Genomic DNA, 13747 nt, shown 5'->3' on the forward strand with positions numbered 1-13747 from the left:
ACTGGTTATGAAACAATCTCAATTTAACGCTGATGCCTCTGTATGACCTACATTAACAAACAAGACCATCAGCAAGAAGAGAAGTTATTTCTATGTAGTTATTCTTAATGCCTGCCATTGGGTTGGACTGCCCTTGAAATCAATAAAACGCTACCACTTTTGTCCACAGGGGCCGCCAGAATCAACAGTTCCTCGTTGCTGCTTTAAGTAAATGAGAAATAGGGTGGTGGAGGAGGAGAAGAAAAGACGTGACACAAACGAGCAGGCGGATAAAGACTCTGCAGAGTTTTAATTCTTTCCCAATTCCACATAAAACAAATATAAAAAAGTAGAGCGCTCTCTAGATTCAGAATCAATCCGAGCCAACCTAAAATCTCCTCTCCTATGATCCTTTCACTCCTGTGCTCCGTCTGGACTCAGACAGTTCACACGGTTTTAAAAAGACCCATTCATAAGAATACGAGCAGGATGTAAAAATGAACAAAAGTGAAACTCAAGCAAAAAAAAAAAGACAAAAAAAAGGAACACTACAGCACAGACTATTGTTTGAATTCCTACTCTGAAAGACTCCCTCAGCTGTGGTTGCACAAAACTTCGAATGGCACCAGACACAAACAGAGGTAAATAAAAACAAAACTGTAATGAGGAGATTCTTGATGCAAGAGCTGGTAGTTTCTAATGTGTAGGTTTAGCACAGGTACTGTGTGAACACAAGTACACATTTCATTTGTTAATTCAGCGTGTCAGCGTGTGCGCGCCTCAGAGCTGGAGGGCACAGAACTGCTGGTACACGGCCAGGATGTGGTGGTCGAGCTCCGCTGTGAACAGCAGGTTCTCCAGGGTTCCCATGTACTGCTGGATGGTCACGTGGTGCTGCGGAGAACGAGGAGAGACATTGGGTCATCGAGAGAACTCGCGGGTCAAACGTGCTACTGCAGTGTGTGCGTTTGAGCGTTTTACCATGAGGAAGATCTGCTGCAGCCGCTCGATGCAGTTCTTGTACCAGGGCGTGCTGATGTCCACGCTGCCCGTCTCACAGCGAACCAGGTGCTCCGTCAGCAACATGATGAAACGCTGCGGGAGGGAAAAGGGCATTTAAAGCAGTGCAGACAAATGTTAAAGCTGCACTAAACAGGGCTCATATATGTAGTGATGTCTCCATCTTATTAGCATGAATATTAAAGTTAAGACACATTTTTCGGGAGAGAGTGTGAGAGAGGATCTGCTCAGAACCACCACAGCCTTCACTGGACGAGCTGGGCTCGGACAACGGCTGAGGGACGTCCCTGCAAGATTAGCTCGACCGCTTTGGGTAACTGAGCCGTAAACATCTAAAAATCCCGGCGTGCTTGTGTGAGATTTAGGACTCCCCGCCCTGACGGCCTTCAGTACCTGGAAGATGACAAGGAAGAGGTTCTTCTGTTCGCTCTGAGCGGACTCCACCTTCTCCTGTAGCCTCTCGATCTGCTCCTCCAACTGACCCTCCTCGTCCTCGCTGGCCTTGTCCATGTCCTCGTCGTCACCGCTGTCCCTCTGATGGTCAACAAACGCACACATTAACCCCCGACCAGCTGAATCCATCTGCTGATCACGTCAGGTGCTTTCAACAAATCATTTATAATGTGGTGGATAAACTTACCCTCTTATGCTGCTGTTTCTCCAGTTTGTCCTTGGCCTCCTCCAACTCCTGCTGGATCTTCTGGACGTGTTTGTCCATCTTTCTTATGGTCGAGTGCAGAATCTCCCAGATGAAAAGTCTAGATGAGGAAAGGAGATATTTTTTATTCGACAGAGGCAGGCAGAGAGAAAACATCCATTTACGCCATCTTCCTCATCTGCCCATGTTTAATGTGTTGGTATTCCACACCCCACCTGGTGAACTCATGAGCCATGTCCTGAGAGAAGAGCCAGTTAGCAACAGCGGCGCAGTCCACGACCTGTGTCCGGACCATTTTGTCCACCAACACTGCGATCATCTGTAACGCAGTGAAGACACGTTATGTTAAAACTCAAAATAAAATATATTTTATATATAAACATCCACAACTCTCCATCAATGAATGACAAATGTTTTTCTCAGGCTTTAACTTCTTCACATTTTTTGTCCCATTTGCTGAAAGTGTCACTACATCCTGACAGTAGTACGTGAGACAGATAATCTGTGAAACAATCAGGTTCCTCTGGCTCGTTCTAGTGCTCCTAATGGAATTTGCAAGAATCCACCGGACCTGAACCAAAACAACCAATCAGAGCCGAGAACGATTGATTGTCGAGTCTCATTCTCAGGTCCCAAAGCGTCGGTATTTGACGACCTGGGAAATCAACTATCTTCCTTGGCTCTGATTGGTTGGGGATTTATGCAGATGTCATTAGGAGCACTAGAACAAGCCACAGATTTTCTGTCTCATGTACAACAGTCAGGATACAACGACAGATCCAGAAACTCAGTTAATCTTATTAGTTGTTGTCTGTACCTGCGGGTGATTCTTCCACGCTTCATAAACCACCTTGAGGATGTGCAGCTTCCCCTCGTCGGTGTCTGTCAGGTTCTTCAGGATCTCGTGGAACCTGGAGGAATTGGATGCAGGTGAGTTCAGCAGGTCTGGAGTCATTTGATACAGAACTAGATTGTGTTTGTACTGGTTGACAATTATTTTATATTCATTTAGCATTAAATACTGATTTTATTTAGCTGAGGTTAGTGTTTAGCTTATCTCTGAATAAGATTTTTCATTGAGGGGAATTTATTTTCTTGATTGTGCTACAAAGGCGAGTATACTGATGGAAACTGAAACAACCTGCACATTTGCTATTCTGTATCTTGCTTTACAATTGTACATTTAAACATACATTTATGATTTATCATCTTTGAATTTTTTACCTTTATAATTATTTTTTCACTTGAATGTACCATTTAGCCATGCAGGTGCATCACTGTGAGTGTGGGGGGCCTAAAAGCAGCTTATTGTTTGGAATGAAGCGTCTGATTGAACAGGTTGAGTGTAAATCGTGACAGGATGGAAAAATTATACCTTGTGAACAAAAAAATAACTTAGAATATTACAAAATAATAAGGTTTATATTTATATGTTCTTTCTTCTCTGAATACATTTGCAAATGAACATTTTCCTTTTTTATTTCAGACAGTATTGTCTGGACTTTATTATATATTATATATAATAACAGCTCTACATTTCTGGACTACAGACCAGGAAGCAGCAGCAGTGTATTTAGGCCAATTGCATTTTGTTTTGTGGGAGAGACATCTGAAAAAAGATTTCATGGGGGGGGGACTTACTTGCCGAGGGCACTGAAGGAGTGGCTGAAGGATTTGGCAGCCAGATGGAGCAGAGTCTGCAGGAACACGTCGATCTTCAGGGGGTTGAAGCTCTCGCCCTCGTCTGCAAGGAAAAAGGAGTAAAAGAGAACAAAGTGAGCAGAGTGAAAATGTTTTAATAAACAGTCTGAAATGATGTTTGGGTAAGTCTAAAAAAAAAAAAAAACCTTGCTGATAACAGCTGAATGTCATTCTCATTGAAAAGCAGAGAGCTGCAGTTTTTAAGGTGAACTGACAGAGGTTGGAGCAGTGAGAGGTAATGACTGCAACACAATTTCATATCAAACATGATAATCGAAGGACTCTCAGCCAAACGAATGGCTGTCAACTCTTCCTCTCTGATTGTTGACCTACTTTCATACATAATGCTAAATTAGATTTTTGTATTTTGTCGGGAACAAAGCGGTGATTGGTTCCTACAAGAAAGAAAAAAAAAAACTGAAAAACATCTAACCATCATCATCCTCTTGGTTGGGATTGGGCACTTCTTTGAGGATGGTCAGGATCTCCTCGTTGGAAGCTCGGTTCTTGATGGCGTTTCCGACAGTTATGGATACTGGGTAACCCGGTAACGAAGCTGTGATGGCGGGAGAGACACTGTGTTAGGAACTCTTGTCTAAACGTATGTGCCGGGTACAGAAAGATCCGTGGAACCATTGGAGGCTGACAGCGGAGGATGACTGATATAAACATGCATTATAGCTTTGCTTACAAGAGCTCTCATCTGCATATTTGTAGACAAAGATGGGTTCAGCTGGGATGAGTGCTGAGAAGGTTGGAGGGACAATGTCCACTATCCGCTGGTGGTACGAAAGTCTGCAGGGAAAGGAGCAAACAGACGACTTTCCAGATTAAAAGGATCACAGAAAACATATTTTCAGGGAGAAACGATGGAAAAACCCAAAGTGATATTCAACTTCCTCAAGGGGAAATGTATTAAATACCTCATGCACTTCTCCAGAACCTCTTTGACAAACTTGGGCTTGGGTTTATCTAGATCCACAGCCAGGCAGTCAGACCTTTATAGAGGACACACAATCAAACGGTCTGAACTGTGCAGTTTCTTTCTGGCAACTTAAAACAACAAATAGCTGCTATTAAAGCCCCTCCGTCCATCACAGATTCACTCACCAGTCGTCCCAGCTCCATCGAAACTGGAAGTTGCTCAGATGGTGAGAAAACCAGTTGATTAGTCTGGAAATAAAAAGGAAGTGGAGACAGGATGACAGTGTTAGATCACAGACAGGAATAACTTAAGTTTTTCACTCATGGAGTAAAAGTTCATGTGCAGTTAAAGTACCTGTCTATGCAGGTGGTGTTCATGGTGTCCAGTCTCATGTACAGCATCTCTGTGGCTTGGGCCAGCTAACAGGCAGCTGTTAAGGCAAAGTGTCTTTGAAAGTGGAGACATTTCTCCTCTTTTTGTTTAAACACGGCAGCATAACACCACAAACCCTCAAAACCAGGTTCTGCATCGACACACTCAATAAAGGATACCACTTGCGGCAAGGAGCCCGGCTGCAGTTTGCAGAGTTCAATGAGCAACGTGGTGTACATGACGTCGATGTGAGGCGGAGAGGGCAGCTGGAAGAGCTCTCCAAAGATCACCTGGAAAAAAAGAAAATAAGAAAGGTAGATAAATATTTTTACCCAGCCTTTAAATTAAATTATTAATTAATTCTTATTTCTCATCATTTGGCTTGTCAAAAACATGTATACCTCCACGATGTGATAGTTGAGTGGAATCTTGTTTTTCCCTGGATAGCTAAGTAACTGGGCAGCACTAAAAAGGTTTAAAAAAAAAAAAAAGAGAGAAGAAAAATCAGAAACGTTTAAACATTTAAGTCAGGGTTCACACACAAAAAAAGATTAAAAAAAAGTGTTAGTGACCCACCATGTTTTCCTCTCTTTCCAGTGAGTCTGAATGATACAGTGCAGGTTTTCTTCTATGACAAATCTCTCCACGGAATGGCTGCCGGGCATAACGGGACCCTGAGGATAAAGAGGACAAAAGTTTGTGGACACCGCACAACAGGAAATAACAGGGGGAAAACGCAACGCAAAAAATTATTTATTTCATCATTTTAAGATGCCTATGTGGACTATTGAGCTTTGAATAAAGCTCTAGTTGACTATGGGCTGTCTCCACTCCACAGGGTTAATAGGTTTTCAATATCAACATTGTCTCTACATTAGATTATACGTTTCACACCTAAACCATGAATGTTTACAAAAACAGAGTGCAGATCAGTAACATATTGAAGTGCTTTTCAAAGACAAGCCGTAATGTACCTCTGGGGCATCGGTGTAGTCAAACATGCGGAAGACGACCCGGGGCATGGGGTACTGGGCGTCGGGCATGTGGCCCGGTGGGGTGAAGGGGGGCAGGTTGTGCTGCAGGGCCTCGCAGAGCACGCTGTCAAAGGCGATGTATGGGCGAAGGATGTGGCGCTCCTGCCAGCGGTCTTTCTTTAGCTTCTGAATCTGGGCCCAAAGGCAGTCCAGGTACTAAGTGAAGGACGGGGAGAGAGGGAGTCAGATTTTTAAACACACTGAAAGCGTCTGTAAAGGCCATCACAAGTCTTTTGCAATCAGCTAGGTCAAAGCTAATTATGCATAAAAGGGTGGGTTCTTGCAAAGTCTTTACATTTTAATATCTTGCAAGGTACCAACAAGCTATTCAGGTATGCAAGACCACAGACAATGAAGACCACTTCAACAATGTAGCCCTCACCTCCTCTTGTGGGTGGGGCTTCTCCGCTGTCCACACCTGCAGCATGGGGACGTGTGTCTTTACTCGCCCCCTGGAAATAATGGAGAAGAGCGGACTGATTAAAAAACAAACAGCTGACAGGGGCGACTGAAACATTGAACAAATAACAAGAATGTTAGCAAAAAGAGAAACAGTTAAAGACAGGTGCTGAGACAAATGAGCCGGAAAACAAGTCAGACATCTTACTTGAGGTATCCTTCGATCTGGCTGAGAAGTCGGTCCATCTCAACATCCTTCTTCTCGTAAAGCTCCTTACCGACCCAGGGCAGGCAGGATAACACCACGTACACAAACCAGTCCGACCGAACCTGAGCACACAAACAAGTTTTTCATTTTCACCCAAATGTAAAGTTAGCTGAAGTTAAGGTTTGTCTTGCACATCTGCATTTTACACTAAACTCATTTTCAACTCTAATCAACATTTAGAGGATTTAGGAAGTGAAACATATTTCTGTGTTGAAAACAAAACTTTCTAGTTTTATTGCAGTTGGCCTCGTTAGCTTTTATTATTTATTTTATAATTTTATTTTTTGCACATTTTACTCAAGTTCATGGATCCCTTTATGACTTTAGCATAGTAAACAAAGAGATCACTCCGCCTCAGCCTTCCACCTACCTGTGGTACGTCTTCCTCTTGAGTAACACTGACAAAGTTTTCGAACATGGCCACCATTGAAGGAGCGGCGATCACATGGCAGTTGACCAAGTCAGACAGAAAACGCACCTACAAAAAGGAGAGGACATGGTGTTAAAAAGAAAGAAAGTTGTAAGCAGAATTTTAGCTGCTAATGAAGGAATTAGCCTACCAAGTAAACAGCTTCATTGTACAAGTTGTTTTTCAACGTCTCCTTCAGTTGTCTGATCATGGCCTCCACAAACTCGCCCCCAAAATTGTAGTTCCTGGCATTCAGGAGGCCGACTAAAGTCGTATACACGGTCAGCTTCTCAGGCAGGAGGCGGGCGCTGTCGACACAAAGACGTGAAAGTGTGAAAAAAACGTCGCCGCAAAGGCAGTGATCGGGTCAACGGTAAAAGAGGGAGAACTCGTATGAACTTACACAGCACATAAAATACGCAGGATTTTGTTTTTGTAGTTTGGAAGGTCGGCCTCCAACACGCCTGCGAGGCCCTCCAGGTTGCTCTCCAGGGACGATGTACTCTGTAATCAATAAGGAAGCTATTGGAAACTGATTCAACTAAAAACAGTCTGCACTGAGGGTAGGGTGCCATGTAGAATTAGCATAACAAGTTAATGTAAAGCACTTTGCTGTTAAGTCAGTGATGCCATGCTTTGCTTTTTTGTTGTTGCTATACTGAACACCTTAGAAAAAAAGCTCCTGGTGAATGCCTATAGAGGTAGAGACGGATGCTATTTGGATCAGAGTGAGACAGAAGAAATGAACTCTTTACCTTCTCCCCCACACGACATATCAGCGACTCCAGGCGGTCTTCAATTTCAATGGGCTCCGATGTTCTCCTCCTTTTGTGTGCCTGACCTCCTGGAAGAGTAAACGAGGGAAAAAAATAATCAGAGTGGAATGAGAAACATTAACGCAAGGGCAGCCTTGATGGGAAAATCCACCCTAAAACAGAATCAACACATGGCATTTGTATATTGGTAGCCCAACTTTGTCATTTTAAATCAGTCTCTCCATCATACTTACATATGAAGAGTAAAGAGAAAGAGAACTACTATTGAGCTAACCCTACATCAAAGGCAATGTTCAATCTGTAGTTTTTGGAGCTTGACACATACTGGGAACTCAAAGTCAGGATATCTTATAGATTGTCGTATTATCTTGATTTTGAATATTGTTTTTGTTTTTTTAATCTGTCTCTTTTGAGACAATTTCTGGAAGTACAATCCTAAAATGTTGGAATATCCCTTTAAATGAAATAACCAGTGTGGTGATGATGCTCTTTAGATATATAGTTCACCCTTGAGAAGCTGCATAGACAGTGAATAGTGTAACAGTTCATACAGCAGACTGTGAGTGAATGACTTTACCGGCACATGTAACTTATAAATGTGTCTCAACAACCCATTACAATTAAAATAAAACCTCAGAGTCATTATCAGACTATAACTGTAGCTAACGTGGTTAGCTCAATGTGGCTACATTCGGTCTTACGGTGGAGTTCCGCTTTAAGTCCTAATCAATAAGTAAACTTTTAACCAGCCTTACCACCGTGGATCACAATCAACGTTACCGTATTCTGAGAATCACTCGGTTACCGCCCCCATAGCGACCAGCTACACGGATAACGGTAGCTAACCCAGCAGCTAGCGGTAACCGCGTACCGGTTCATTCTTCCGTTACTTGGACAGTCTGCTCCACCTCCTCGCTTCCAAACCACGATTCCGAAAACAAACCTCAGTTCATAATAAAAGTGTTCTGCACGTTTTGGAGAACATTGACGAGACTAACCCCCGTCCTCGTTAAACAATGTAACGTTATCAATCAGCATCATGCTCAAGATTACCGTAACCACAAACACGCTAACGTTAGCTGGGCCACCGCTCGTCAGCCTAACGTCTGAACTAACGTTACTCCTCAACGGGCACTTACCGTCATTCTCGTCGCTGTGTCGTCTCCTGGACATGTTTCACTCGCTATGTAAGGTAAGGTAAGGTAATTGGACGAGGAAATGAATATGAAACTAAATAATAAGTCGGCTACACAAGCTTCTAGATCATTCAGCTTGGCCGCTACTAGTGCAGAAAAATAATAGCGGTCGGATTCAAGTGAGGCACATCCGGGGCAGTCGGGGGTCAACCGGAAGGTGCTCCCTCCCTTTTCTCCCGATGTTTACTGCTGGGGGTTTCTGCTGCACGTTTGGTGATAGTTGGATATGTAAAATGTATACATTATTACGTTTAAGACTATATATTTAATGTTTTCCAAGATTAGGTCAACAGTGAATGTCCTAACGATGTATTACTCATACATGTTCAAACCACAAAGCGGAAGAAGCTCCTTCTAAATTTTAAGAATTGTTCAACTTAGCTTAAGACTGGTTCCCTGCTAACTCAGTTAAATATATTTTAAAAGCTGTTTAAAAAAAGATGGCAGAGGATAATACACCTTGCTCGGAGTTCATGGACTGGGAACTTAACTCTTCGACATCTAACATGAACGGCCTAAAACAGGAGAAACAACTGTCTGCCTCACAGAGAAGGTACTACAGCTTCTGCAGGAGGAAGGTGAGTGACAACAAACACTCAGCATCTCGATGTATGATGTTATGTGGCCATATTATACTGCATGTAATGTTATATGTTATGTTAATGCACATTTTATATATATATATATTAGTCAGTAATAGCTCAAGTCAAACTTACTGGAATTCAGTTAGTATTCATTAGTTTTTGTAACATGTATGTCTATAAATTATGCTGAATGTAGTAGTGTCATGTTAAGAATAAGAATAGTAGACATTAACTTATATGTAGGTGGCAAATCCTTTAAACTAAAATTTAAGGGACTGTTAAATAAAATGTTTGTGTATGTAATTGCATTATGTAAAGATATCTGCTGGTATATTGTCATTGGATTTTTTAAAAACTCAAATATCAATATTATGTTGTCAAAAACATCAGTATCTGTAGGGCCTATATTACAATTAATGACCTTTACTGTTGCATATAGTTTATCTAAGCTCAGTGGTTCCCAACCTGGGTATCTAAGTGACTACTAGAGTTATAAACAAGAAAAAAAATTCTGCTACCCAAAACTATGTTTATTTTTCAGATGTTTCACAAATCTTTGCTTTGTTTTCCTGTGAATTCCTACTTAGATTTATGACATTTTCATTCCTAATGAAATTATTTAAGTAAAAAACAATCGAAGAAGGCAACATCAGTCATTGATTGAACTGACAAATAACCTTTTGATGAGGGTCGCAAGTAAACATGGCTTTCTATTAGGAGTCATAAACAACAAAGGATAAGAACTATTATGTAATCTGTTTTTATTGTTTGAACACATTTGACAATACATTTTTTTTATTTGAAAAACGATTTGATTTGATTTTGACTTTGCCTTATTAAAAGCACTTCATGCTTATTCTTCTCCACAGTCCTTTGGGGCCTTTGTGGCGTCCAAGAGGGACGGCTGTCAGGAGGAAGGAGGCTCATCTTGGTGCTGCTGTGGCCAGACCTTCAAGGAACACTCTACCGTTCACAAACATGTGGCCAGGTCTCATGATACTGAAATACGGCAGCTCACACAGGTCACATATGAGCATTTGTTAAGCCAGCTGGAAGAGGAACCCGAAACGCAGCCGAATGGGCGCGAGGCAGAGCCAGTGGACATTTCTGCATGGATACCTGAGACTGGTCACATCTCTGAGGAACAACTTCAGAAGTAATGGTCAAACTTTGATTCTCCCCTTCCAAGTTCAGTTTTCTTGCCATCCACGTATTTGAGCTTGGAATTTGTAAAACATTAATTTTTATTTCAGATTTTTTAATATACACTGATGTCTCTAAATGATCTCTAATTCTTCTTTTCAGGGGTCCAGGGAAGGTTCTCCTATATTATCACTACTGTCAAGTGGAGGATCCACATGCCATCTGTGCTTGGCAGAAAGCTTTGTGTGAGAAGCTCCACTTAACTGGCAAGGTAAATAAATTATCTTATCCTGCCTTCAACTGAGAGACTGCAGAATGTTCACATTAGGGACAGACTTTGAAACATGGTTCTAAAATTGTAAAAAAGGAAGGAATGTCTGACTCAGTTTACCTGTCCCCTTAAAGTATATCACAATCATCTTCTTCAGGTGAGGGTGGCGACTGAGGGCATCAATGGGACAGTGGGTGGCACCAACATGGCCACTGACGTTTACATCGAGGCAATGTGTTCACATCCTCTCTTCAAGATGGACAAGGAGGATTTTAAGGTCAGCATCTCACGTTGGTTGATATATACAGGCTCAGTGTTCCACTGGTTGGCCACAGCCTGAGTTTAAAGCCTATGTTTTCTGAGAAACAACTGACATAATGTCAAAAATAATTAAATAATTTATTGCACTAGTGCCTATTAAAGAGTTTTGTCCCTGTATTTGTGTGTGGTTAGTTAAGTGATGGCGGCGCAGAGTGTTTTACAGACCTGAGGGTCGGGGTCTATAAGGAAATCGTCCCAATGGGCGTGGATCCTGATGTCATCTCCTACCGACTGGCAGGTATAGTTTGTGTAAACAACAATACTACCAGCAACGCTATTGCCTATAACTGCATATTTTTGTTTGTAAATTCATTTCATCATTCATTTATTTTGATATGTTTCCTGTAAGAAGTTCTGTTGTGTAAACAGCTGAGTTGGTCATGTTAGTTACATCAGTTCTTTGCTCGCAGGAGTTCATCTGGAGCCAGAGGAGTTTCATAAAGAAGTGGAGGCTCTTTTGGCTGAAGGGGATTTGTGCAACGACACCATCCTCCTGGACTGTCGTAATTTTTATGAGAGTAAAATTGTAAGTACTGTATGGACAGATTCTAAAGGCTATATTAAATCCTTTGTTTATTTTACACTATTTGTGTTACACCAGCTGCCTTTAGAACCACAACAGAAGTACCACTGGTACTGAAGTGGAGTTTTGATCATCTTTGTATTAAGTAGAAGATGATAGTATTTTCTGTTGAACTGTTCATTTAAATGTCCTTGAGGAAGCTGTTGAATTCCTGCTAGATTCACTGGTGTTTTTTCTTTTTTTTATACCGTCAGTTTCCACATATTAATCATAATCAGACAAGACAAAAGCCACGTTGCAATATTTGATTGTGATTATCTTTTTCCTTCAGGGGCAATTTACTCGCTGTCTGGCCCCAAACATCCGTAAGTTCAGCTACTTCCCGGACTACGTGGACCAGAACCTTGAACTGTTCAGGGACAAGAAGGTCTTGATGTACTGCACAGGAGGGATCCGCTGTGAGCGCGGCTCCGCCTACCTCCGCTCTAAAGCAAGTTGACATGTCTCGGACGTTAACTAAAGAATGGACTCTTATTGAGTGTTAAGCAGCTTATGGAACTGGCTTTGTCCTGCAGTAACCCACAAGGGGGAACTGTTTAGTTATTGTCTGCTTGTGTCCTCGCCCCAACTGTTACTGAAAGCAAATTGTTAATGAAAGTGCAACATTATTTTATTTTGCCTGCCCCACCTGTAGGATGTGTGTAAAGAGGTTTACCAGCTCAAAGGTGGAATCCACAAGTATCTGGAGCGATTCCCAGAGGGCTTCTATCGAGGGAAACTTTTTGTGTTTGATGAGCGCTACGCCATCTCCTCCAACGACGACATCATCTCAGGTTAGTGTGTGCACAAAGCACGTAATCAGTAGGTTGAATAATATAAGGAAAACATGAATAAACACTAAGATTTAGTTGTCTAAACATTATATAATTGTGTGTCTGTTCAGACTGCAGGTACTGCCGCTGTCCCTGGGATCAGTATGAGCTCTGTTCCACCCAGTTCTGCTGTCAGCTGGTTCTGTCCTGTCCCAGCTGCAGACAGGACGGACACACCGCCTGCTGCCCAACCTGCCAAAGCAAAGGACAGGCTCACAGCGAGGCTTCCCCCGCCGTTCCACATCACAAAGAGGAGTGCGAGTGTACTGGTGGACGTCCCAGAATCCCTCAGGATGTTTAGTGACAGAGAGGTTAATGCTGCCTGTTCTGGGATATTAATCAGAAAAAAACTGAATTTGTGGAAGGTGTCCAGTATATTTTAAAGTCATTAATCTTTTTATATGATTGTTGAGGATTAAGTCAGATTTACTGTATTCTTAAGAGAGGATCATTAATGAATCGGATAAAACGGTTTATTCATCTTTTATTGACAAAATGTAAGAATATATCAGAATGCATGAGTTTTATTATATTTTATAATGTTGTGAAACTGTAATGCCTCATCAGTAATGAAAGCTCAGTTCCCACGAGATATGAACTTGAGTGTGTGCTTGTTTGTGTAAAAAATGGGATTTTATCTTTGTTTCCAAATCGTTTTTGAAATGCTTTGGAAATGATTGTTGTTCATTTTTTATTAGTCCCAAATGGTAATGGTTTCACAGACAACTTTAAATTGAACTAAGTTGCCTTACATGGCTCGAACCAGAATTAAAACATTTCAGGACGCACTACGGAGAAATAAAAAGAGTTGAAATCATATATAAGTGAGGTAAAATAAAAGAGAATAAACTACCCCCATCAGTAAAAATAAATACTAACCATAAAACTGTTAAACATATTGCAAAATTAACCACTGGGGCAAATAATTTAAACAGGTAAAAATAAGAATAAAAAATAAAATAGCCATATTGATATCAGGCAACAGGCTACAGAGGTAGAAAAGAACTGTTATATAGCATATACTTTACAATATCTTAAGGCCACAGACGTTATTTGAGCATTGTACAAATATCTTTGCGAATACATATGTGCAGAAAACAAAGAGAATAGGTTGTAATGAGACTTGGTGTATAGACATTTAGGTATCTCTAGTGTATGTAATAAAATCTGTATTGAATATAACATATATAGAGAGTTGTATAAATAAATACAGAGCCTGTTTTCAATGAAATATACAATTGGTACATTCAGTAAATGAACTTGCATAGAACATCCACTAGAGGGAGTGACAGGACC

The 13747-nt window shown here is 41.4% G+C and overlaps 2 protein-coding genes across 2 annotated transcripts; one reads left to right on the top strand and one right to left on the bottom strand.

The window, feature by feature from the left end:
* Positions 1–270: 270 nt before the first annotated feature.
* Positions 271–8855, bottom strand: LOC127374963 (nuclear cap-binding protein subunit 1). The gene is made up of 23 exons (XM_051420708.1): positions 8681–8855; positions 7521–7609; positions 7169–7269; positions 6917–7073; positions 6727–6834; positions 6297–6418; positions 6072–6141; positions 5630–5845; positions 5232–5329; positions 5057–5120; positions 4835–4945; positions 4638–4702; positions 4469–4531; positions 4282–4356; positions 4050–4153; positions 3792–3914; positions 3299–3401; positions 2475–2568; positions 1873–1976; positions 1640–1757; positions 1393–1533; positions 961–1074; positions 271–873 (listed from the first exon to the last, which is right to left on the bottom strand). Exons 1-23 carry the CDS (start codon positions 8712–8714, stop codon positions 760–762), a joined length of 2388 nt encoding a protein of 795 aa, XP_051276668.1. The 5' UTR covers positions 8715–8855; the 3' UTR covers positions 271–759.
* A 70-nt stretch (positions 8856–8925) lies between these two features.
* LOC127374967 (thiosulfate sulfurtransferase/rhodanese-like domain-containing protein 2) lies at positions 8926–13043 on the top strand. Its single transcript, XM_051420711.1, has 9 exons — positions 8926–9315; positions 10191–10477; positions 10627–10735; positions 10893–11012; positions 11189–11294; positions 11467–11582; positions 11911–12069; positions 12274–12412; positions 12523–13043. The coding sequence occupies exons 1-9, from the start codon at positions 9178–9180 to the stop codon at positions 12750–12752; spliced, it is 1404 nt and encodes a 467-aa protein (XP_051276671.1). The 5' UTR covers positions 8926–9177; the 3' UTR covers positions 12753–13043.
* Positions 13044–13747: the final 704 nt, after the last annotated feature.

This window comes from Dicentrarchus labrax, unplaced genomic scaffold (genome assembly GCF_905237075.1).
Source record: "Dicentrarchus labrax unplaced genomic scaffold, dlabrax2021, whole genome shotgun sequence".
NCBI lineage: Eukaryota > Metazoa > Chordata > Actinopteri > Moronidae > Dicentrarchus > Dicentrarchus labrax.

Bases quoted from the DNA above. Each gene is read 5' to 3' on its own strand.
- LOC127374963 (XM_051420708.1), bottom strand. From the start codon at position 8,714: ATGTCCAGGAGACGACACAGCGACGAGAATGACG. The intron at 6,419-6,726 runs GTAGGTGGAAGG...TTGTGTGCTCAG, and splicing joins AAGAGGAAGACGTACCACAG to GTTCGGTCGGACTGGTTTGT. The intron at 874-960 runs GTAAAACGCTCA...CGTTCTCCGCAG, and splicing joins TGCAGCAGATCTTCCTCATG to CACCACGTGACCATCCAGCA.
- LOC127374967 (XM_051420711.1), top strand. From the start codon at position 9,178: ATGGCAGAGGATAATACACCTTGCTCGGAGTTCATGGACTGGGAACTT. The intron at 10,478-10,626 runs GTAATGGTCAAA...TCTTCTTTTCAG, and splicing joins TCTGAGGAACAACTTCAGAA to GGGTCCAGGGAAGGTTCTCC. The intron at 12,070-12,273 runs GCAAGTTGACAT...CCCCACCTGTAG, and splicing joins CCGCCTACCTCCGCTCTAAA to GATGTGTGTAAAGAGGTTTA.